General features: G+C 37.1%; 1 protein-coding gene across 1 annotated transcript; it reads left to right on the top strand.

The window, feature by feature from the left end:
* Positions 1 to 22,333: 22,333 nt before the first annotated feature.
* On the top strand, positions 22,334 to 23,899 carry LOC144998198 (NADH-ubiquinone oxidoreductase B18 subunit). Its single transcript, XM_078958012.1, has 2 exons — positions 22,334 to 22,759; positions 23,689 to 23,899. Exon 1 carries the CDS (start codon positions 22,434 to 22,436, stop codon positions 22,725 to 22,727), a length of 294 nt encoding a protein of 97 aa, XP_078814138.1. The 5' UTR covers positions 22,334 to 22,433; the 3' UTR covers positions 22,728 to 22,759; positions 23,689 to 23,899.
* The last annotated feature ends 1,568 nt before the right edge of the window (positions 23,900 to 25,467 follow it).

The following is a 25,467-nucleotide window of genomic DNA, read 5'->3' as shown; positions in this document are numbered from 1 at the left end:
GAGATAATGATATTAATTTATGATACGAAGTGGGTGACTTTTAGGGTTTGACCAAATGAAAATTTCGGGTTGTCACATCATCCCCCTGTTAAGGGAATTTCGTCATGAAATTAAAGTCTAAACAAATAAAGTAGTTACAAATAACTAAGCAAAAAGATGAGGGTATTTCAGTTTCATTTGATCCTCACATTCCCAAGTGAATTCCAGTCCTCGCTTGGCGTTCCAGCGAACCTTCACAATCGGGATACGACTTTGCTTTGTCTGCTTGACTTCTCGGTCCATGACTTCTACTGGTTCTTCCACGAAATTGAGGCTCTCGTTGATTTCGATCTCGTCGAGTAGGATTACAAGAGTCTCGTCGAACAGACACTTTTTCAAGTTAGATACGTGGAATGTAGAATGTACGTTACGAAGTTCGTCGGGTAGTTTGAGTTTGTATGGTACAGGGCCGATCCTTGTGAGAATCTCAAAGGGCCCTATGTATCTTGGATTAAGCTTTCCACGCTTACCGAAGCGTATCAAGCCCTTCCAAGGTGAGACTTTGAGGAGGACTCGGTCTCCCACCTGGAATTCCAAAGGTTTCCTTCGCTTATCAGCGTAGCTCATCTGTCGGTCTCTAGAGGCTTTCAAACGTTCACGGATCTGAACGATCTTCTCTGTCATTTCCCGAATGATTCTAGGCCGGTGAGAGTACTGTCAGAAGTTTGCTCCCTAGCTAATTGGGTATCCCCCACTTCAGCCCAGCACAGAGGGGATCTGCACTTTCAGCCGTAGAGGGCTTCGTATGGAGCAGCCTTGATGCTCGTGTGATAACTGTTATTGTAGGAAAACTCGACAAGGGGTAAATGAGTATCACATTCCTTTCCAAAGTCAATCACACAGGCTCTCAACATATCTTCCAGTGTTTGAGTGGTTCTCTCACTTTGCCCATCGGTTTGTGGATGGTAGGTCGTACTCATATCCAGCCTAGTTCCTAGGGAACTTTGTAACGACTGCCAAAACCTTGAAGTGAATCTACTATCTCTGTCTGAGATAATAGATAAGGGAACACCGTGCAGTCTTACAATCTCCCTAATGTAAGTTCTTGTAAGTTTCTCCATCTTGTCAGTTTCTTTGATAGGCAGGAAGTATGCAGACTTGGTCAACCTATCGACGATGACCCATATGGTATCAAGTCCACCCGTTGTCTTGGGCTACATGGTTATGAAATCCATAGTGATCTGCTCCCACTTCCATTTTGGAATTTCTGGTTGTTGTAGTAAGCCAGAGGGGTTTTGGTATTCGACCTTAACCTTTGCTCAAGTAAGGCATTTACTCATGAAGATAGCAATCTCTGATTTCATATTAGGCCACCAGTATAGCTTTTTGAGATCCAAATACATCTTATCTGAACCTGGGTGAATGGAATACTGAGTATTGTGTGCCTCGTTCATGACCAAGTATCGGAAACCACCGTGTTTCGGTGTCCAGATCCGGTCCATGAATTAGTAAGCTCCGCCACCCTTAACTTCTAAGTTTTTATCCATTCCTCTAAGTTGTTTTCAGGCTTCACGGCATCGAGTTGTGCGGCCTTAATTTGTGTGGAAAAATGTGAACGGATAGTGATAGTCAAAGATTTGACTCTTCGACCAGAATATTCTTTCCGACTTAGGGCGTCAGCTACTACATTGGCTTTACCCAGATGATAACAAATTTCGCATTCGTAGTCACTGAGTAGCTCGAACCACCGTCGTTATCTCATGTTGAGCTCCTTCTGATCGAATATGTGTTGTAAACTATTGTGGTCGGTAAAGATAGTGCTTTTCGTTCCGTACAAGTAATATCTCCAGATCTTCAGAGCAAACACCACTGCTCCTAGTTCAAGATCGTGGGTCGTGTAGTTGACCTCATGTGTCTTCAGTTGTCTCGAGGCATAGGCGATGACCTTACCTCGCTGCATCAGGATACACCCGAGCCCTTGGTTCGATGCATCGCAATAGACTACGAAGTCTTCTATCCCTTCGGGGAGGGATAGTACTGGTGCGGTGCACAAGGCCCGTTTGAGCGTTTGTAATGCTCTCTCTTTTTTCTCTTCCCAGTCAAAGGTCACACCTTTCTGGGTCAGTGTTGTAAGAGGTTTTGCAATACGGGAGAAGTTCTGTATGAACCTGCAGTAGTAGTCAGCGAGACCTAGAAATTGACGAATTTCTGTAGGCGTCTTCGGTGCTGACCAGTTCTCAATGGCCTTAATTTTGGATGGGTCCACGTGGATTCCTTCTTTGCTTACCACGTGTCCTAAGAATTCGACTCTTCGGATCCAAAATTCGCATTTAGAGAACTTCGCATAGAGCTTCTCCATTCGTAAAGTTCCTAGCACCTATCGCAGGTGATCGCCATGCTTTTCCTTACTTCGGGAGTAGATCAGGATGTCATCTATGAAGACAATGACGAACTGATCCAACTAAGGTCGGCATACTCTATTCATCAGATCCATGAAAACTGCGGGCGCATTGGTCAATCTGAACGGCATCACCACGAACTCGTAGTGTCCGTAACGAGTTCGGAAGGCTGTCTTTGGCACATCCTCCTCTAGCACTTATAACTGGTGATATTCGGATCTTAGATCAATTTTGGAAAAGTAGTTCGCCCCTTGCAGTTGGTCAAATAGATCGTCTATGCGAGGCAGAGGGTAACGATTCTTGACCGTCAGTTTGTTGAGTTCTCTGTAGTCGATACACATACGGAATGATCTGTCTTTCTTCTTAACGAACAAGACCGGTGCTCCCCAAGGCGAGAAACTTGGTCTTATAAAGCCCTTGCTGAGCAGTTCGTTAAGTTGACCAGATAGTTCCTGCATCGCTGCTGGTGCTAATCGGTAGGGCAACTTGGGTACTGGGGTACCTCCTAGGACTAAGTCGATTCTAAACTCGACTTGTCGTTGCGGAGGTAATCCAGGTAACTCTTCTGGGAAGATGTCGGGAAAGTCGCTCACTACTATAATGTTCTTTAGTTCTTTAGTTTCGAGGCTTGTATCGATGACGTGAGCAAGGAATGCATGGTATTCTTTACGTAGATACTTTTGTGCTTGTATACTTGATATAATACGAAGACTCACACCGGGTTTGTCACCATAGACTATAAGAGTTTTGTTAGATGGGAGGTTTAGACGGACTGCTTTCTCAAAGCACATGATGTCGGCGCGACGAAGACTTAACCAATCCATGCCGATGATAACATCGAAGCTTTTAATTGAGACCAACATAAGGTCCATTGGGAATGAATGGTTATCTAGAGTTAGGGTACAACCTAAGTATATGCTATTAGTGCTTTCTGTTTTTCCATTAGCCATTTCTATTGTGAATTGTTCTTTAAGTGTGTGTGGTTGTTGGTTAAGCATGCGAGTAAATTTATGGTTCACGAAGCTTCGCTCCGCTCCACTATCGAACAGAATGCATGCATAGGAGTTATCGAGGAGGAACGTACCAGTCATCACTGTCGGGTCAGCAAGTGCTTCCCCGTGGGCTATAGCTAGTACCCTTCCTGCTCCACCAGCATTCTTCGCTTTGGGGCAGTCCCTCTTATAGTGGCCTGCTTCGCCACATCCATAGCAGGTCGGGCTCGCTCCAGAGCCGGGGACTTGAGTGATCGGCCTCGCCGAGGATTTACAGAAACGGACAGTGTGTCCTTTCCTGTTGCAGTTAGAGCACTGCATTTCACAGCAGGGGCCGTTGTAGTGGTAATTCCATTTGCCGCACTTGGGAAAATTTCCAGCATACTGCCCCACCGGACCAGCAGCAGCAGGGTTGTTGTGGCATGTACAGCCAGAATTTGCTGCTTTTTGGTAGCTCGCTGCTTCTTCTTCTCCTCCCAAAACTTCCGTTTAGTGCCAGCGGGTTTGGAGGGTTCCGGGATGGCTAGTGTTGTTGTTGTTGCAGGGGTTTTGACTCCATGGTCAATGAGTCACTGTGCCAGTCGCTTGGCACTGTCGAAGGTAGTGGGGTTTGATGATAGGACATTCCCCTGATACGGAGGCACTAGCCCACATATGTACCTTTCGATCTTTTTCCCTTCAGTGAGAACCATATTGGGGTAGATGGCCACTGGTTCGCTGAATCTGGCGGTATATGCGACTACGTTGGTGCCTTTCATGGTTAGGCTCCAAAGCTCCTGCTCCAATTTCTGGATTTCGCCCCTTGGGCAGTATTCCTCAATCATGAGGTCCTTCATAGTTTCCCAGCCCATATCATTCGCCACTACGAGAGTCAACGCTTTAACGTGGCCGTTCCACCACGTTAGGGCCTTTCCTTCAAAGGTGCATGCGGCATATTTGACTTTACTCGCAGCAGGGCATGAACAGATTTCGAAGACTGATTCAGTCTTCTCAAACCATTGCAAGAGGGCAATGACTCCGCCGGTGCCATGGAAGGACATCGGCTTACAGTTGGTGAAATCCTTGTAGGAGCACTCTCTCGAGTGCACCAGAGTTTCAACCGGAATAGATTTAACAGGGGTTCCACCTCTGCTAGCATTAGTAGAGTGATACTGTGCCATGGCAGTTGCCACTGCTGCAGCTACGGCAGCATTCAGGGCTGTAGTATTGATGACCAGAGGAGGAAGTGGAGGTGCAGGATTATTCCTGGGTGATTTGCGAGGAGGCATCTTTCAGTTATAATTTTATAAAGATAAACGCAATGGTAAGAATCAATTGCAAAAGAGGTGAGAGTGACACATGGACTAACTAATCATAGCCCAACAGTTGAATGGGTGTTTGAGATCACAGCAAGGAAGATTAGTAGGAAAACACAAGTGTACAGATTTTTCCCACAGAGTAGGTAGTTGTCAATAATACTGATATTACTGATGTAATGAGTTCAAGGAAAATCGACTTAATAGTAGGCCTTACATCATACCATACGGAAAGTTTGACAGTTCCTAGATTCCTAGTTAGAGTACTGAAAGTTAGGAATATTTGACAGACAAGTGCTACTTAGAGCACAGATACTAAAGGCTAATCCTTAACCCAAAAGATAAAGATGTACTATACATCTTCTAACGGCGATGGGAATTCCTCGGGCGGACCTTGAGGTCTCCCACTTGACGGACCACTTCTTGAAGGTGTGGTTCATGAGCCCTTTGATGAGCTCGAAGTTCCATGACTTCGGCTTAAGAGGCAGCCAGCTGTTGCTGTAGGGTTTCATTGGTTCTCCTAGTCTTTTCCATTTCTTCTTTGAGACGGCGGATACGGACTGTGTTGACACCAAAATTGGCATCAATCTCCATGAATCGGTCGATGGCTGCTTGACCTTGCTCATCATTACGGGCTATTATGCGGATGATGACGGGTAGAGCTCGGTCCGTAGAGCCACCTTCGCTGAGGTTGTAAAAGCTTCGGTCCCCAAAGTATGGTAAGGGTTGACCCTGTTCATCGCTCCAACGATTCAATTTGGTTGCCCACAAGGGTGTAGGACCTGGAAAAGCTGATCGGGGGTCGTTGTTTAGGGCTTGACCTACTAGTGGTAGGTTGTTGACTTCAGGCTCAAAGTCAGATCCATTAGAAAAGCCTTCTGCTTGATGATCATCCAAAGGGATTTGATGTTCATCATCGGACTCTCCCTCAAGCCATCTAGCATTTCCGTTGGGTGGAAAGTATGGGTCGCCATGATGGAATCCAACCATTAAATCTACGCGAGAAGAGAGGTATAAGAATCTAGTGTATAAATAGCTTGTAGTAGCACAAAATAATCCTATAGTATTTTAAGTTTAATGTTAGGTTCTAGTTTTCTCATTGTGGTATTGTTGGTAAGATTTTAGACTTGTTGCAACCACACAAGTACACTTAGGCACATGCTAGTCAACCCTCGGATAATATAGTTGATCAGGCTATATCTTCCCAGTTTTGACTATATGTCTCTAAGTCCACCTGTGTTGTTCAACAATCGTAATTCTTTTGTACTGTCCTAGTGACACTGATTTTAGTATGAATGTAGACTTGTATACTTAATTAAATATTTTAGTATTTAAAGTATAGACTCTTGGTTAGAGTGTTTTAATCCCAAATGGGTTTATAGTTAGTATATCTTTTATGGGTTGATATACTCAATTCACTATAAACAATGCTTTGATACCAATCTGTCACACCCCAAAACCATGAACGGCGGAAACTTTCTGGGGTGGAGGACGTCATGTAAAGCATCACAACACAGTATAACAGTAAATAAGCAAACAACATCATCCATTGCATTAAATATATATTTTTAATATAAGCATGTTCTGTATAGTTATAGACACCAAAAATGTAAATCAAAATAATAAGATGAGTCATGAATGCGCTCCATCTTCTCAAAAGCTGGCCTCGGTACCTGTCTACCGATGACCTGAGAATACAAGTTATTTTGAAAGAGTTTATCAGCATTAAGCTGGTGAGTTCATAAGTATTTTAGTGTCAGTGGTTGTATCAAAATGTTTGAATGTAGTTATAAGTATGAATTCGTAAACGTTTGTAAGTGTTTGTAAATGTTTGAATCTCCTAGAAAAACCTATATTTTCTATTCAAAAGTAGCCTTCTACCAAGGCGTAACTGTTTTGTATGTTCGTTTACTGTAAAACTGTGTAATTTACCCAAGTATAACTATCATTCTCAAAATATAGTTTGTACATTAATGTTTAAGTGAAAAGATCACTAAATATGTAAAGGGTAAATTAATGTAGTATTGTAGTGTTGTATTATAGGAACTACTGCTGTACTAACTACCTTAAACCGGATTTATATTCAGGTATCATGTGATTAGTTGTACCATACTATAGACTGGATAAACAACGAAAAATGTGGGTCGTAAAATGTTATGAGCACCCGCAGACATGCAGGTCCGGCTGTAGCTAGCAGGAAGGTGTAGGATAGTCAATCGAGTATAGATCTATACGCAAACTCACGCTCTCCCTCCAAGAAACTCTGGCAACAACTAGGGCCATGGCATTTAAGTCATGCTTCGATACAGTGGATCACAATTCTGTCAATGTGTATATATATATGTAATGTATTGTTACTCGTTCTAGTATTGTTGTATATGTTCTCATAGTATAGTTGTATATGTTCTCATAGTATAGTTGTATATGTTCTCCTTCTAGTATAGTTGTATATATTGTCATAGTATAGTTGTATATGTTCTCATAATATAGTTGTATATGTTCTCCTTCTAGTATAGTTGTATATGTTCTCCTTCTAGTATAGTTGTATATGTTCTCATAGTAATAAGTATTGACTTATGAATGAACTGAATCATTGGTCTAACAATAGTATGTGTATGATCCTGTGTTACCCTGATGGTAACTTACAAATGATGTAACTAGTAGGTATTAACATGGAAGAACTTTTATGACCATACATGTACACATGATATATAATTAATATTGAAACGACCTTCGGATGACTACCCGATATCCCACCAGACCACATCCAAATCGAGGAAAAGGAAATAGGGCGTGCGGCCTTCCTAAGCCTTTTAAACATTGATTATATAACTATACATATACGGGCATGCAATTTATAATAAGCATAAAAAAGTTTAAGTAAAAGTGTTTGATAAGTAAAATAGTTTGTAAAACAGTTGGAAGTAAAACAACTTTGATAAACAGTTTGAATAGTAGTAAAATCATTGGTTTTATAGTTATTAATCACATGTGATTGATGTAATATCTATAAGTATTCAACTTGTATTCCCCCCATAAAAGCATTTAAAACATTTAAAAATATTTCAAAGGTTAATTAAAGGGGTATGAACTCACTTGTGGTGAGTAGATTGGATTGAAATGTCGGGTACGGAGCTAGGTGACAAATGAAGACTTGTACACACGCACGAGCCTAGTTATCATATAATGAATATATATATATATATATATATATATATATATATATATATATATATATATATATATATAATTAGCCTCATTATAACTAATAAAATGAGTTGGGACACTTTAGAACATGAAAACACTTTGTTTCAAGTGTTAAAGATCACAAGGATTGCATCCAAGTTCTAGTAGGGCAAAACTAGGGTGTTTGGGGTCCAAGGGTAAAATCCTTGGGAGTTTATGGTCTAAATGACCTTTACCCTAGGAGTTTACAGCAGTAAACTCAAGGGTTTACGGTCTAAACTCCATTTCTTGCAACTATGAGTTGTTTGGAGTTTCAACAAGTCCTTTGAAGCAATCTTGCTAAGTGGTTTAGCCTTTGGAAAGGACTAGGGCCACAAGACACCCTCCTTGAGGTGTTTACGGCCTAAGGGTATTTTCCCTTGGGCTTACTACCATATACCCTTATGGGAAAGGATACTGCCTTTAATTCAAGTCCTTATCACAACTAGGTAAATGTGTAAGTTAACTTTTAGGGCTAAGAAAGGAATATGACTCATTTAAACACCTTTTTGGGTGTTTACGGTTTTGGGGATATACTTAGACCGTAAACACCTATAAATGGTGATGTTTGGTGTTTTTCAAAGCTTAAACATATCAATGGAAGGTTTAAATACGTTAAGGTAAGTCTTAAACTTCAAACTAGGGCTAAACATGGGACTTAAGTCCAATTTGGGGGACTTTATGGTGTTTACGGCCCAAGTATCATCTTGGACAGTGAACACCTCAAACATGGTGTTCTTGACTGATTTTCTTGGTGATTAATTGATATACTAGCTTACAAGCACTCAAGGATGGAAGTACTTACTATAATGATGCTTGGTTTGAGCTAAAAGGCCAAGAACACTTAGTGTGTGTTCTTGGTGTTTTGGAAAATCTAAACAAAAACCAGAAATGAATGGATGAATAGATGCATAAACACTAGATTAAGTGTTTTACTAACTTGAAATGGTTAGAACACTTACAAGATTGATGATTTGGAATTAAATGTTGGATGATAGTTGAGAGAGCTTTTGGAGTTTACTCTTCTGACTATTTGGGGAGTAAACACAATGACTAGTTTCTTGGTGAGTAAACTCATACATAGGCATGAGTTTACGGTTTTTGGGTGATTCCTAAACCCAAAACATAAAAGTTTGGTCGGGTGTTTCTAATACGGGAAGTGTTTGCAGTTTTCAAAAATCAAAACCCGAGACGACACTTTCTTTCACCCATTCGTTTAAAAATAATATTAAAACAATCAAACGAACTTTATATTTCTTAAAAATAAGAAATAATGATATTAATTTATGATACGAAGTGGTTGACTTTTAGGGTTTGACCAAATGAAAATTTGGGGTTGTCACACCTTATATCTACGAGATAGTCATTATGACTACTACGTCTTTAGTTATGATTAATTATTATATCTTAATGTCTAGACTGAATATACTGTGTGACATCCCCATTTTCATGGCCAGAAAAAACCGATTTTGTTTATGCTTTATAAAAATCAGAGTACCTCTTTTAATAAAAATGTTGCGGAATTTGTTCCCAATAAGACATGATAAATATGTTATCAAAGCATTTTCGAAGAAAAGTATTTTTATTCATTTTAAAACATTTGGGATGTCATCGTCAATACAGAAGCATAAGCATAAACAGAACTTACATTCATTATCACTAATGATTTATATCTCCTTAATCTCTCAGTGTAACATGACTTCATATCAACACATGTGATATAAATAAACTGAAGGGTCAAGTTGGGTAACCTGGTGAGTACATAGGCTTTTCAACCCACAATAATATAATTAATATGTTTAATCATTAAACAATTAACCCAATTACCCATCCGCATTATCTTCTTTACACTTAAGGATTTACCCTAAGAATAAGATATTCCTCGTTCATTCTTTCCTAAGGATTATCCTAAGGAATCGGCACAAAGTCCACCGTCTCCACGGTTTATCCAACAGAAACTAAGTCCATAGTTACCAGGGTTTATATAACAGGCACTAAGTCCATAGTCGCCAGGGTTTAGGCATTAAGTATGCATAGTCGCCAGGGTCTAGACACTAAGTCTAGTCATTGTGACAACCCGAAATTTCTTTCTTGTACAAACCATTAAAATCAATCAAGTTCAAACTCGTTTTGCTATCTTCTAGCATTGTTTAGAGTCAATTAGAGTGTTCTAAGCTTTGTATCCTCAAAGTTAGGGTTTAGAAAGGAGTCCCACAAGTCCAACACTTCAAAAATCGGCTAAACACTCCAACTTAAGGAGTGTACCATCGTACACATGGAGTGTACGGCTGTACACCCCCTTCTGGCCGTACACTGTAATGTATAAATGAGAGTGTTAGCCTCCTTTCACCTCTTTTCCCACTCTTAAGCCGAAAATTTAACTTCTCTCTCAAGTATCATTCGATTTTGCTTCTAGATCTTCAAGTTGTAAGTGTTTTCTTCCTTCTATTTGATGATTCATTACACTATCTAGTAAGGATCTATCATTTCATCCATGAAACTACTCATTTTGTTTAGATCTTCAAGTGTTCACCAAGAACACCAAGCACACCTACTATGTTTTGGACCTCAAACACCCCTAAAGGCTTCTCTATTGTAAGTACCACTCCTAATGCTTGTCACTTACTGAATTTACTCCTTAGTAAATGTCCAAAATATGATCAATAAGGATTGTACATCCGTACACACCCCATGTGGCCGTACACCCCTTTATTTGGTGCTTAATGGCCTTAAAACTTATGTTCTATGCTAGCACTTGATAAAGGACACTTAGGGGATGCAAGATAGAGAATTTTATTACACTTTTGACCATGTTTACATGATTATCAAGGGTGTACGGCCGTACACTCCTTGTATGGTCGTACACACCCTTTTTAGAGTCCAAAATGGCATTTAACTTTCAATAATGTTGAGTATTGGTCAAGACACACTACCTAGATGCTTAAGAGGACTTTAAGACACTCAATGGCATGTTTCAGCATGAGTGTACGACCGTACACTCACTTGGGCCGTACACTCTGGGCGTATACACACATGCAGCACAACCTCTTGGCCGTAAACACTAATGTATGGCCATACACCCATTATATGCAACCCTTAGTAGTTCTAGCACTTGAATCTAAGTGTTTTCTATGACCTAGGGTGTCTTTACTAGCATAATTAGTTGTTTAAACACTAATTATATATATATATATATATATATATATATATATATATATATATATATATATATATATATATATATATATAAATAGGATCCGTATGTGTGCTCAAGTCTTCACTTGGCACTTAGCATCCTATACCACTCATTCATCCAAACCACTCACTACATGTGAGTTCATACCCCTTAATCTACCTTTTAAATGATTTTAAATGCTTTTATGGGGGGTGGGGGGGGTGGGGGGTACAAGTTGAAACAATATAGTTATTATATCAATCACATGTGATTAATAACTATCAACCAAATGGATTTACTATACTTTTAACTATTTTATCAAACAAACTACTTCAAAATGTTTATCAAACTCTTTTACATACTAAACTCTTTATCAAACTTATTCTAATATGCCAAACCTTTTCTTTTAACTCTTTCAAACTTATATATTGTTAAAACCATGTCTATTGCATATATAGTTATATAAGTAAGGTTGGAAGGACTTAGGACTGATAACTCACTTTATTTCATGTTCCTTGTTTGGTTGTGGACTTAGAGTACCCTGTTGTTTGTCCGAGTTCCGTTTGATCCTTAGTTATATATTATGTATATATGTATAAACATAAAAGCTTTTATCTCAGTTCAATACCTTTGGGTAGCAAAGGTGTACAAACATGCTCATTTATACAAACAACTCTACTAGTAAACTATAATTCGTATAGTTTAGGAAGTCACTGCTCACTATTTCTAGTACAATGAAACATACAAAAAGCCAGTTCATACATAAGTCAATACACACTATAAAGAGAAATAGATAGAGAATACTATAACGAGAAACAATACATACTATAAATAGAAACGGATAGAGAATACTATAATGAGAAACAATACATACTATACATTATACAAGAAAACATACTGTGATGAGAAACAAAGAGAACATACTACATACTAGATAGAGAGAACATACATTACACTAGTACATAGAATACATATACAAGAATACTATAACATAAATGTGAGTCACTACTTCAGGGCATGGCATCACTGTTATGGCTCGTTTTGTAACCAGAGTCTCTTAGAGGGAGAGTGTGAATTTATGTATAGATCTATATGGGACTGACCGTCCTACACCTTGCTGCTAGCTACAGTGGCCCCTGCAGGTCTACGGGTGACAAATGTCATACCATTTCGACATCTTCGAGCGTCGTGTTTTACTAAGTCGATCAAGTATGGTTACAATTATATCACATTATACCTTAATTAACAATTGGTTTAAGGTAGTTAGCATAGCAGTAGTCACTATAATACAACACTACAGTACTTTATTATTTTTCCATTGCATTCACATTGTGATCTTCTCACATAAACGGTAATGTACAAACTATATTTTGTTAATGATATTCACACTTGGGAAAAATACACACTTTTACAAGAAACAGACATACAGAATATTTGATGCCTTGGTAGAAGGCTACTTTTAGTAGAAAATATAGGATTTTCTAGGAGATACAAATATTTACTACAAACTTTTACAAACTTATACATCAAAAGCTTACAAACATTTTCATACAAACAATAACACTAAAATGCTTATGAACTCACCAACTTTAAAGATGATAAACTCTTTCAAAATAACTTGTATTCTTAGGTCATCGGTAGGCAGGTACCGATGCCGGGTTTTGAGAAGATGGAGCGTTCAAGACTCATCTCTTATTTTGATTCATATTTTTGGTGTCTTATAAACTATACATAACAAACTTGTATTAAATATATATTATTAATACAATGGATGATGTTGTTGCTTGTTTACTATTATGCTTTATTGTGATACTGTACATGACGTCCTTTGCCCCGGAACGTTTCTGCCGTTCAGGTTTTGCGGTGTGACAGATTGGTATCAAAGCATTGTTTATAGTGAATCAAGTATATCAACCCATAAAGGATATAAAAACTATAAACACAACGGGATTGAAATACTCTGACCAAGAGTTTATACTTTTAAATAATAAAATATTTAACTAAGTATACATACCTGCATTCATACTAAAATCAGTGTCACTAGGACATAACAAAAGTATTATGATTTTTGAACAACACAATTAGGTTTAGAGACATATGGTCAGATCTGGGAGTGATATAGCCTGATCAACTATATTTTCTGATGAGTGACTAGCATGTGCCTAAGAATGGTTGTGGTGTTGCAACAAGTCTAAAAACTTACCAACACTACTACAATGAGAACATTAGAACATAACATAAACCTAAAATACTATATGATTATTTTGTGTTACTATAATTACTTATTTGAGAACTAAAATGGTCTTTACTAGGGGCTCAATAGTTGCTAAGTGGGTACGCTAAGGTTATATGTGATTAAGGTGTCATAGACTTAGAATCTGTGATCTTTGCTTTACTTCCTGTTACTTGTTTGGTTGTGGATTTAGAGTTAGGGTTACTTATTCGAAGGTCTATCCAGTTTTGATTTCATACAACTGGTATGCACTATGCAAGTATTGAAGTAACTGGTAAGGATCATCTTATAATTATCTTAAGTAGTACGTTTATTTATATTAGATTCTTATACTCCTTTTTCTCGCGTAGATATCATGGCTAGATTCCATCCTCCTGGCGACTCGTACTTCACAAAGGAAGGCAATGTTGGATGGCTTGAAGCAAAGCCAAAAGAGGATCAACCAATTCCCTTGTATGATCACCTCGCAGAAGGCTTTTCAGATGGTTCTGACTTCGAACCTGAAGTCAACAACCTACCTTAAGAGGTTTAAGTTCCAAATCTCAACCCCCGACTAGCATTTCAAGGCCCCACACCCTTGTGGGTGACAAACTTGAACTAATGGAGCCATGAATATGGTCAAACTTTACCCTTCAATGGAGATTGAAGCTTTTACAATGTAAGCGAGGGAGGCTCAGCTGACCGAGTCCCGCCCATCATGGTCCGTAGGATTTCTCGGAATGTCGAGCAAGGTCGGGCAACTATCAACCGAGTCATAGAAATTGATGCCAATTCGGTTTAACACGGTCCTTATTATCCATCTAAAAGAAGCTATGGAAAGAACTAGGAGAGCTAATGAGGCTCTGCAGCAGGAACTAGCTGCATCACGAGCTGAAGTCTTAGAATTTCTTATGCGTCAGAGAGCTCATGAGCGACATCTTTAGGACATAGTTCGTCAACTGGCAGATCTGAGGGTTCGCCCGAGGAGTACCCGTCGTCGGTAGAAGATGTCTAACTCATATTTTTCTTTTGGTTTAAGGAATAGCCTTTCTTATCTGTGCTTTAAGAAGCACTTTTCTATAATATATTTCTGTCTTTCAAACACTATAACTAGACTTCTAAGTTGTCGACATTTTCCCCTTATGGTTTGATGTAAGAGCTACTATTAGGTCATTTTCCCGAACTAGCTACATCAATAATACCCGTAATATTGATAGATATCTAATTTGTTGGAAAATCTTTGCTCTTGTGTTTTCCTACCCTACTCTTGTGTCTCTATTGCAATCATGCATTCATTCAACTGTTGGACTATGGCGATTTAGCCCATGGATCACTCTTATTTTACTTATAATTGATTCTTACTATCATCATCAACCTTTGTAAACTTTCAGTTAAGCAATGCCTCCTTGAAGAGTGACAAGGCGTAATCCTCCGATAACTCCTACGCAACCTCCACCTACTCCTCAATACAACCCAACAACTATTCAAGTTGCTGTGAATGCGGCTGTTACGTCAGCTCTAGCACAATTCACCTCGACTGGTACTAGTGGGAGTGGAACTTATGTGCCTCCCACTGTTTTCGAAGCTCCAATGCGCTCTAGAGAGTTCTCGTACAAGTACTTCACCAGCGGCAAACCCAGGTCCTTTAATGGGACTGGCAGAATCATCGCCCTCTCGCAATGGTTTGAGAAGACGGAATTGATCTTTGAGATTTGTTCCTGTCTGGAAGGGAGAAAAGTAAAATTTTCCATCTACACCTTCGCGGACCGAGCTCTAACATGGTGGAACAGCCATGTCAAGTCACTATCTCTTATAGTGGCAAATGCTATCGGTTGGGAAGCTCTTAAGGAGCACATGATCGAATAGTACTACCCGAGGGGCAAAGTTCAAAAGCTGGAGCAGGAGATCTGGAGCCTAACCATGAAGGGCTCCAACATAGTCCCCTACACTGCCAGATTCGGTGATCTGGTAGCGCTATGTCCAGGAATGGTCCCTTCCGAAGCAAAGAAGGTGGAAATGTATATTTGGGGGATGGTGCCTCCATTTCAGGGGAATGTATTAGCTTCAAACCTCGATACCTTCGACAGTGCCAAGTGATTGGCACAACGACTCATTGACCATGGGGTTCGTACCCCATCAACAACAACAACCCTAGCCATCTCAGAAACCTCCAAAGCCACTGATAGCAAGCGGAAGTTCTGGGATGACAAGAAGAAGCAAAAAGCTGCCAAAAAGCAGCAGGTCATGGCGGTTCATGCTACGATAGCACCTGCCGCTGCTGCTCCGGTAAAGCAGTATGCTGGAAACTTGCCGAAGTGCAACAAATGCAACTTCCACCACACTGGAACCTGCCGGGAAATGCCAGGAAATGCAGGAAGGGGCATACTGCCCATTTATGCAAATCTCCGGCAAGGCCAATCAACCAAGTCCCCGATGCTGGTGTGGGCTAGTCTTATTATGGATGTGGTGAGGTGGGCCACTTCAAAAGGAGTTGCTTTAAGGCAGAATGCCGGTGGAGTGGGAAGAGTTTTGGCCATAGGCCACAAGGAAGCAGTTGCCGACCCTACGGTGGTCACTGGTACGTTTCTCCTTGAAAACTCTTATGCATACATATTGTTTGATAGTGGTGCGGGGAGGATTTCATAAATCCCAAATCTGCTCACTTACTTAAACAACGACCATGTGCACTTAAGGAACCATTCACTGTAGAAATGGCTAACAGAAAGACTGAGAGCACTAGCAGTATATACATGGGATGCACTCTAACTCTAGATAGCAATTCATTTCCAATCAACCTCATGCCGGTCTCAATGAAAAGTTTCGACGTTATTATCGGCATGGATTGGTTGAGCCTTCATCGCGCCGACATCATGTGTTACGAAAAGCGGTTCGTCTTAACCTTCCATCTAGAGAAACTCTTATTATCTACGACGATAAACCCGGTACGGGCCTTCGTATCATCTCAAGTATTCAAGCTTAGAAGTACTTCCGTAAGGAATATCGCACATTCCTTGCCCACGTTGTCGATACGAGCCAAGAAACCAAAGACCTAAAGAACATACCAGTAGTACGCGACTTTCCCCACATATTTCCAGAAGAACTACTAGGATTACCTCCACAACGACAAGTCGAGTTCAGAATCGACTTAGTGCCAGGGGCTACCTCGTAGCCAAATCGCCCTATCGTCTAGCACCAGCCGAGATGCAAGAACTATCTGGTCAACTTAATGAACTGCTCAGCAAGGGCTTTATTAGACCAAGTTTCTCACCCAAGGTAGTTAGTACAACAGTAGTCACTATAATACAACACTACAATACTTTATTATTTTCCCATTGCATTCACATTGTGATCTTCTCACATAAACGGTAATGTAAAAACTATATTTTGTGAATGATAGTCACACTTGGGAAAAATACAGACTTTTACAAGAAACGAACATACATAACATTTTATGCCTTGGTGGAAGGCTACTTTTAGTATAAAATATAGGATTTTCTAGGAGATACAAACATTTACTACAAACTTATACATCAAACATTTTCATACAAACAATGACACTAAAATGCTTATGAACTCACCAACTTTAAAGCTGATAAACTCTTTCAAAATAGCTTGTATTCTTAGGTCATCAGTAGACAGGTACCAATGCTAAGTTTTGAGAAGATGGAGCATTCAAGACTCATCTCTTATTTTGATTCATATTTTTGGTGTCTTATAAACTATATAGAACACACTTGTATTAAAATTATATTATTAATGAAATGGATGATGTTGTTGCTTGTTTACTATTATGCTTTGTTGTGATACTGTACATGATGTCCTCCACCCCTGAACGTTTCCGCTGTTCAGGGTTTGGGGTGTGACGGTCGTCAGGATTTAGGCAGTTACTTTGCATAGTCACTAGGGTTTAGGCATTAAGTCTGCATAGTCACTAGGGTTTAGGCACTAAGTCTGCATAGTCGCCAAGGTTTACCTCGTTTATTGACAATACTATTTTCTAGAGTCCACTCGCAATACATGTTAATGGGTTTTTAGAGTACACTGGGTGAACACATCGTTCACAACACCTACAAGTTGCGAGTCTACTAATGTTCCGCTGGACTGTCGAGAATAGTCTATGGTTGTCATCCATACTCTGCAAGATGATAGGGACAACGCTTGGGTAAAAGGTTTATCTCATTGTTCACCTCTCACCCTTATCTCATGATCTATATCACCTTTCATCTTATCATCCAACTCATATTTCATCTACCTAACATATTTTGTAGATATAAAATACATATACGGTTTAAATCATTCAAAACATGTATAAAATTGTTCATCCAGCATAGACAACAAGTATTCAGACAATATGCACACTTAACACTTAATTTATATAAAATACTTCATATCTATGTGTAAGATGAAAGTAACTATGCACCCACAACACGTAATTTATATTAAATAATTTATATCTATGTGTAAGATGAAAAGGACTATGCACTCACTTGTTAAACTGATGATTCCAAACTCGGGCAACACTTCGTTTCTAACAATTCTACTTTTCCTTCGACGGAACCTAGCATTATTAGTTTTAGTCTAATCTTTATTGACACTAATTATTAGTCTAGATTCATCATTATCTCAAAGTCTACTTTCATGATCTATCAAGTAAGGAACAACCAGGTAGGATCATATCAGAGATAGGGTTCGTTTGGTATACGAAGTATACTGTTTGGAAATCCCACTTTAAACACCTCACTAAATCACAGCCTAGACATCATCCCCGTAAGTAGATCAATCAGTATAACGAATTTGAATAACTGATAAATTTTATTTAAAGGTTCATAATAATGATATTATATTTAAATATAATCTATATTTAAAGTATGGTAGGCTTATTTCACTTACAATGGGTTTTATTAAAAACCTAGCTCTGCTGGAGCAGAGTTTTTGAGCCGAAAAGATTTTTTTCTCGAAACCTTCTTGCGCTCCGGGGATTTATTCAAGCGCTAGGGAAGTTTCCTAGGCTTTAGGGGAATTTAGGGAGTCTAGAGAGAAGTTAGATAGAGAAAGAAAGGCTTATGGTGTGAAAAAATATGAAGAGTTCATTTCTTATTTATAGGGGTTTTATCGTAGAGGTGGCCCTAAGTTTCGTCCGTATCTTCCGCTTACAAGCTCCGTTTTCTACGTTCGTTATATCCACACATTGGTATTTATGAGTAATACAACTTTCATTTAGACCTCGTCGGCTAATTCTCATTCTATTTCAGATTTACAAAACTATATTCGAATTCGCCGCGCTTGAAGAGTAAAGACTAAGTTTCGTCCATGTCTTTAGCATACATGCTCTATTCTCGAGGTTATTTATATGCACACGTTGGTATTTACGAGTACTACAAATTTCATGTAGATCCCCTCGGCTAATTCTCATTCTATCTCAAATTTACAAAACTGTATCGAATTCGCCGCGTTTGAAGAGTAGGGACCAAGTTTCGTCCATATCTTTCGCATATGAGCTCTGTTTTCGGCTGTTTTTCTTATCGTTGAGCTTCTATTAATGATATCTTCAATTCTCGTTTAGACTATTTTGGTTAAAAATCGACCAATCTAAAATTCGAATTTCAAGCTGTGGACTACTATGCTAAATCTTAGAAAATCATAACTTCCTCGTACGAAGTCAGATATAGACGTTCTTTTTATGCACACTCTCGGTTTAACATATAATACGAATTTCGTTTAGATTTCTAAGGCTAGAAAGTATTTTATCGTAAATTTACTTTTTACGATTCCCAGTGTTGTGATGGTTTTGCCTAAAACTTTGACGGGTCATAACTTCTTCGTTATAACTCGGATTTCGGCGTTCTTTATATGTACGGAACCCTTGAGACATATTCTACAACTTGGTTAAGATTATTTATTCTAAATAATCTTTTGTTGAAAAGTCGTTTTCGACACTTATTGCTTATAAATTGACTATCCTGAATCTGAGGGTGTTACATATTGGCGTTACAATACATCATCATTTGATTGCGACATTCAAGAAGCTCCTTTTGCAACTCAATAATCATTTTTTCCGTATCTACTGTTAGGACATTGATTGGTGGTGGTGGTGACTCAGATGTATAAGAACCTTTGTAACATCTGGACATGTCTTCTTTTGTGGAGACTCAAAAGTAGGTGAGTTTCAAGGTAATTGTGTCAGAGAAGGTGTAATATGAACAAGTGTGGTAGCTAAATCAGGGCGTTCAGTCAACACAGAGCTAAAAGACCACCAGTTAGCATGACTCTCACCTGCTGTCGACCAAAACTTCTTTATAAGTCTATTATCATGATAACAAAATTGTAAATCAATTGTTTACATTATTATACATATACATGTAAATTATTAATTATATAAATAAACATACCTCGTCAACGTTAAGAAACTTGTCGCATTGCTCCATCTTTAAACTTTTAAGCTTCGACCATCCACCAACCCGATGGATCATTCGGTTGTCAGGTACCAAAAAAAATTGTTTGCTGAAAAACTCTCAAGAATCCATATATGAAAGAATCATGTATCAAAATATTAGCAAATAGAAAACGTTAAAGGGATAATCATGTATTTACCTTAAAAACATATAAAATATGCTAAGGCTTTACGTTAATTTTGGAGGTTGTGTATTTTTTTTGGTTTCACAGGATGTATATAATTCTAAACCTTAAGGAATACACTGACTAGTTAAGGTACAATTGATTCCAAATTCCCCCTCACAAGTATCTACGACATAAAAAATTACACAAAAAATTTCGTAAAAAACATTAGTAATGATAATTATAAATTAATGACATGATACCTATTGACTTCATCAACGTTGGATACCAAAACCAAAAACACGTCTTTCATATGATGACGAGACAGCCAACCATTGAAATCCTTCTATAACAGATATAAATGACATACACGGATCACATCATCGTCTGATAACTAGCGAAACAATCCATCATACACAATAATGACATCTTTTAATTTCATGAACTCAATCTTCTTAAATATAGGAAAGACATGTGATTAGAAGGTGATACTGGAATCCAAGGCACCAAAATATTCACCAAAATGGAAGTCGCTGACAAGAAAAAATTCCCTCTTCCCGAACGTCATCTTGTACTCATTGATCTCAAAAACCATTTACTCTACTTTGCTTTGAGGAACCGTCATAATTTCTTTGCAAAACACGTAATGTAAAAATCAAGAATCCCCCTCTACTCTAGCAGGAATATCTAACCACCTACCAAAATATATCTTTTGGAACATAGGCTCGTGTGGCAATGGTATCTGAGTCTCTGAAAAATATCCACAACAATGGTGAGTTTGCAAGATAGTGTAATAGAAGCATCAAAAACCTTGTCATGCTGCCAAAAATTTAAGCTAATTCAAGAGTGTAAAGGATGCTCCGGAATGAAAAGCGATAATCATTCCAGGCTTGTTCTTCATGTTTCGAAATGGTTTTTTGCATTTTGAACATTCCAAAAATGTTTAAGATCACTTTTGTATGTGCCGAAATACCAATTTTTGATGTATAATAACACAAGATACTAACTAAACTAGTTTTGAGTTAGTCCTAACACTAAATAAAATTTTCTACAACACTGTCTAGAACATGTTCTTTGTATTTCGGAGTAACTATTTTACACCAATAATCATAAAAGTAGACAATTACAAGTGAAAGAATCAAGATCTTACCCGTAAAAATTCCAACTCTTCGTAATCGATTATCATATCTTCTTTGTATTTTTAGTTTGAAATGTGTAGATGAGATACAATCCAAAATATGATTCTGTACAAACTAGTCCGAATCATTTGAAAATAGGTCGTAATGGTATTCTGGAACCTGTCGAAATAGGTTAAAATTGTCTTAGGAATGACCCATTCCGGAGAAAAATAGTTATTTTGCAAAAAGCAACAAAAACCAATACAAAAGTAGTTAGTTTACTTAATTTCTCGTTTTTTTAGTTTGAAAAACTTTATAAGAACACTCATGATGTCTAACTTCTACTTAATAGATTAAGATAAGTGTTAAAATCAAAATAAGAGATTAAAAGAGAGAATTAATGGTGTATACATATCATAATCTCATATGAGTAGAAGATAATTAAGAATAAAAATATAAAAATATTTAATTTTTAAAAGAAAAATGCTTTAACGAAAAAGTTTATAGCAAGTGATTCATATCTTATATAACGTTGATATGAAATATGAAATATATGCAATGCACAATATGACAATATCCACAATAATAGTGAGAGAATTCACAAGGACCAATACGTGACATTGTAAAATAAGCTTAAACATTTTGACATTTTGATTTATCAAATTTATTATTAATAATATTAATAATACAAAACTATTGACAATAAGATGTCAAGGGTGTGAAGTATACAATCAAGAATGTTGGAAACCCAAATGCATCACTTAGATAGAAAAACTTCTTTTATGTATTCGGTTGGATAAACTTACTTTTAATAACATAAGTATGTTTGATATAAGTTGTATTAGTGGTATTTGAGATAAGTTTGTGAAAATAAACCAAAAGAAATTTATAGTTTTTTTTAATCGGCAAACTAATCAATACCATTTATGGTTAGAAATTTGAACTTATTAGCTTTCATTTGAGAATATCATCACTTATCTTTATGATCATCAAAATGATAATCCCCATGAATTCCAGTAGTTTTTCAAAAAATAAAAAAATTCAAATGTCAAACCTATTTAAATCGCATCTAATAGGAAAACCATTTCAAAATAGGCACCATTTTTTTCCGTACATAATAACTTGTGTATTAAAATGTTATTAAAATGTTGTATTGTACAAGTCTATAATTCATAAATTATAATAAAAAATTATTGTATACAAATCACTTCCCTTTTTACAAATACTAAAAGTTAAGTCATTCACCAATATTTTACAAAACATTTGATATTTTATTATTATCCCAACATTGTATATTTGTAATTGTATACTTCATGATGGGTCTATTAGTACTATTTTGGGCCTGTGAATCTGATCCAGTTAGGGCCTGTGGGTGGTGAGTAGGAGCACCTCTATTCGTAATTTGGTATCAACAGGCACCAGGGGAGTCGTTCTTCGCTAGGGAAAGAAAGACTCGAAGCGATCTTCATACAACAATCTGCAGATGGAGGTAGAAGGATCATCGAAGCCAATGATCGCAACACGACAAGAAATGGTGGAAGCGAAGGTGCCCTTGGCCTATAGAGACCAGTGCGCACACTTGCTCATTCCACTCAACAAGTGCCGGCAATCCGAGTTTTACCTGCCATGGAAGTGCGAGGACGAGCGCCACACTTATGAGAAGTGCGAGTATGAGCTCGTGATGGAGAGGATGATCCAGATGCAGAAACTCAAACAATCTAACAAGCAGGGGCAGGGCAATTCCATCCCTCTTATCCCCAAAACTGCCAACGCTTAATAGATCCAACCCCAATCGCATCGTTGTTCGAGGTTAGTTCTTTCGTTTCTATTTCTAATCTCTAAAAGATGTGCGTTTTGACTGATGATTAGTTTTGTTGATTTAGATTTCAATTTAGGGTTTTTCGATCTAGGGCACTGTTCAATTTGAATTTTAGGTTACGAATTCGATCGATTCTGTTGGCTAAGAATCTCTCCATTGTTTTTTGAGTTCATTAGATCAGGATTAGCTTTTGAGAGCCCTCTTCGAAGAGGGTTTGGCTGAAAATTTGATGAATATTATGTTTTAATGAAGGATCTAGGGCTTTGTTCAGTTTGAATTTTATGTTCTAGGGAAAACCTAATGCTTTAATGGCTCTAGACACCCAATCTAAAGAGCTTCTTTTAGCATATAACAGAAATGTAAGTCTCTCTACATTGCCCTCCCTAATTTCTGTTGGGAACATACTAGAACTTCATGACTGTTTCAGTTACTTCAATAGATGGGTTATGTGTAAACTTTGAATTACGAAGTTAAAAGAATTTGTGTTATAATGTAAGAAAGGGACTCAAAGAACAAAATGAAAAAAAAAGTTATACTCAAAGAACAAGAAAGAGAATCTGAGCAAAATAAACAGTGGAAGAATACAAAGGAAGAAAAAAATCATTTCAAAGAAGAAAAGATAAGAAAATGAAGCTCTTAGCTATTTATGTTTCACCACAATAATCAATCTTGGATTTCACACATGATTTTAATCATTTCACAATCTCACTTTGGAAAAAAAATTCCTATTGATTTTGACATTGCCACTTTCAACAGTTAATTTATCTTTCAATCTCTTGTAGAAGTGCCATGATTCACTATAGTTTATCAGAAGTAAAAAAAGAAAGATTATGATTTATGCTCATGTTATGAATTTTTTATTTAGAAATCTTGCTATTTTAATAATCTGAAATGCTAATACATACTCAAATTCTTACAGGGTTCATAAAAGATAAAACCACAAAAAAACTTTGGAGTTCTAGTGATTGACGATGCTGTTGGTTGGGAATTTTCTTTGTTTTTAAATGAATTCAGCTTGAAATGACTCAAATTTATAAAAAAAAAAAAAACTGTTTTATTATGTCATGTTTGAAATGATTGATAATAAACATTTTTATTTTGTTTCTGAATGGATTTGTCATTCAAATGAATCTTGTTTGATGTTCAACATTTCCGCATTCCCCAATAAAATTAGTAGAGTGATTTTGTTTGTGATGGTGGGAAAAATGTGTAAGTAGGTGAATGAGTAATGATGTTTTTGTATAATATATGAACAAACTAAGGGTCTGTTTGATATGCCTCTTACAGTATCTGTTGGGTCTGACTCAGTCAGATTCATACTGTTTGATAACTCTGACCGGCTCTTGGCTCCTTTGATACGTCTTTAATTCGGTCAGATTCAGTTGCTCAGTTAGATATGACTTAATCAACAACTATCAAACATCTAAATAACAATTTTGCTCATGTTTTTAAAAAAATAAAAATAAATTTTATAATATTTATCGGTTTCAATAATACTCATTGGTTGCAACTTGTAACATGAGAGGAGTTAGGTGGGAAAAAAAGGCATTTGGGTATACTGTTAGTGTCTTAATATGTTAAGCTATGTTTATTTTTAGCTTAATCTATTAAGCTATTGTTGATTGTTCTTTTAGGAAGTGTTATATATAATTTAAAATGTACATTAAATATTTATTTGATATAAATGATGATAGTGATCACTAATTAAAGTTGTGCACTTGTAATCAATCGCGACATGATTACTTTCTTAAACCGGATACAATATTAGTACTAATTTGGAAGGCATATCCTTACTTTCTAGTTTTCTAAATGTGTTGTTATTTTCTTGAATATTCTTAAACGTTGTTACTTTAATAACTAGTGTTTTTTTTATTTATATTTGACGATAAAGTTAAATGTGTTTTTCATTTAAAAAAATATATAATAATTTCCTTTTGAAAAGGATTAAAGATTTGCTTTGGTTTCCTTTACATAATGTATACATACTTCAAAATAAGAGGAGAAGGCCATCCCGTGAATGTTCCTATAAATTGGTCTATCTGAAAAGGGAAAATGAACTTAAAAGGCAACAAAGTTTTTAAAATATTCAAAAAATATTATTGTCGTTTATTTAGTATAAAAAATATCATTAAAATATATTTTTTGTACACAGAATACCAACGAAATGTGTTTAAATAAAATCTTATGGTAACCGGTTACCACATGTAAATGGAGAAATGACCTAAAAGAGTAATAAAGTTTCCACAATGTTTAAAAAATTTCATTGTTTTTTACTATAAAAAATATCATTAAAGTATACAATTTATACACAAAATATAAATGAAGTACACATTTTAGTACAAAAATACCATTTAAGTTTCCAAAATGTTCAAAAAAATACTATTGTTTTTCCATAACACCTTTTATTAACTTCGTTGTTTCTGGATAATGTAGAATACAATCATCCGAGATCATTCATAGTCGTACCAATTCACACTAATTGTGCACTCTCTTTCATTCCATCACTCAATCAGTTTGTATCTAAATACAATCACAGAAAAACATATAACTAAGAATCCATCAATTAGAATGCAAGTCGTTCAAGCACTCAAACACATATTCTTCTATCTCTACTTTGACTACAAATCGTCATCAAATCAGCCACATGATGCTGAGTGTTTCTGATCATTCATCTCTCACTGGTCCCGAAGAATTAAAC

Source organism: Lactuca saligna, chromosome 5, assembly GCF_052625555.1.
Source record: "Lactuca saligna cultivar CGN05327 chromosome 5, ASM5262555v1, whole genome shotgun sequence".
In the NCBI taxonomy this organism is placed as follows: domain Eukaryota; kingdom Viridiplantae; phylum Streptophyta; class Magnoliopsida; order Asterales; family Asteraceae; genus Lactuca; species Lactuca saligna.
Note: the sequence above shows the minus strand (reverse complement) of the source record. Positions and strands in the feature narration are given on the sequence as shown.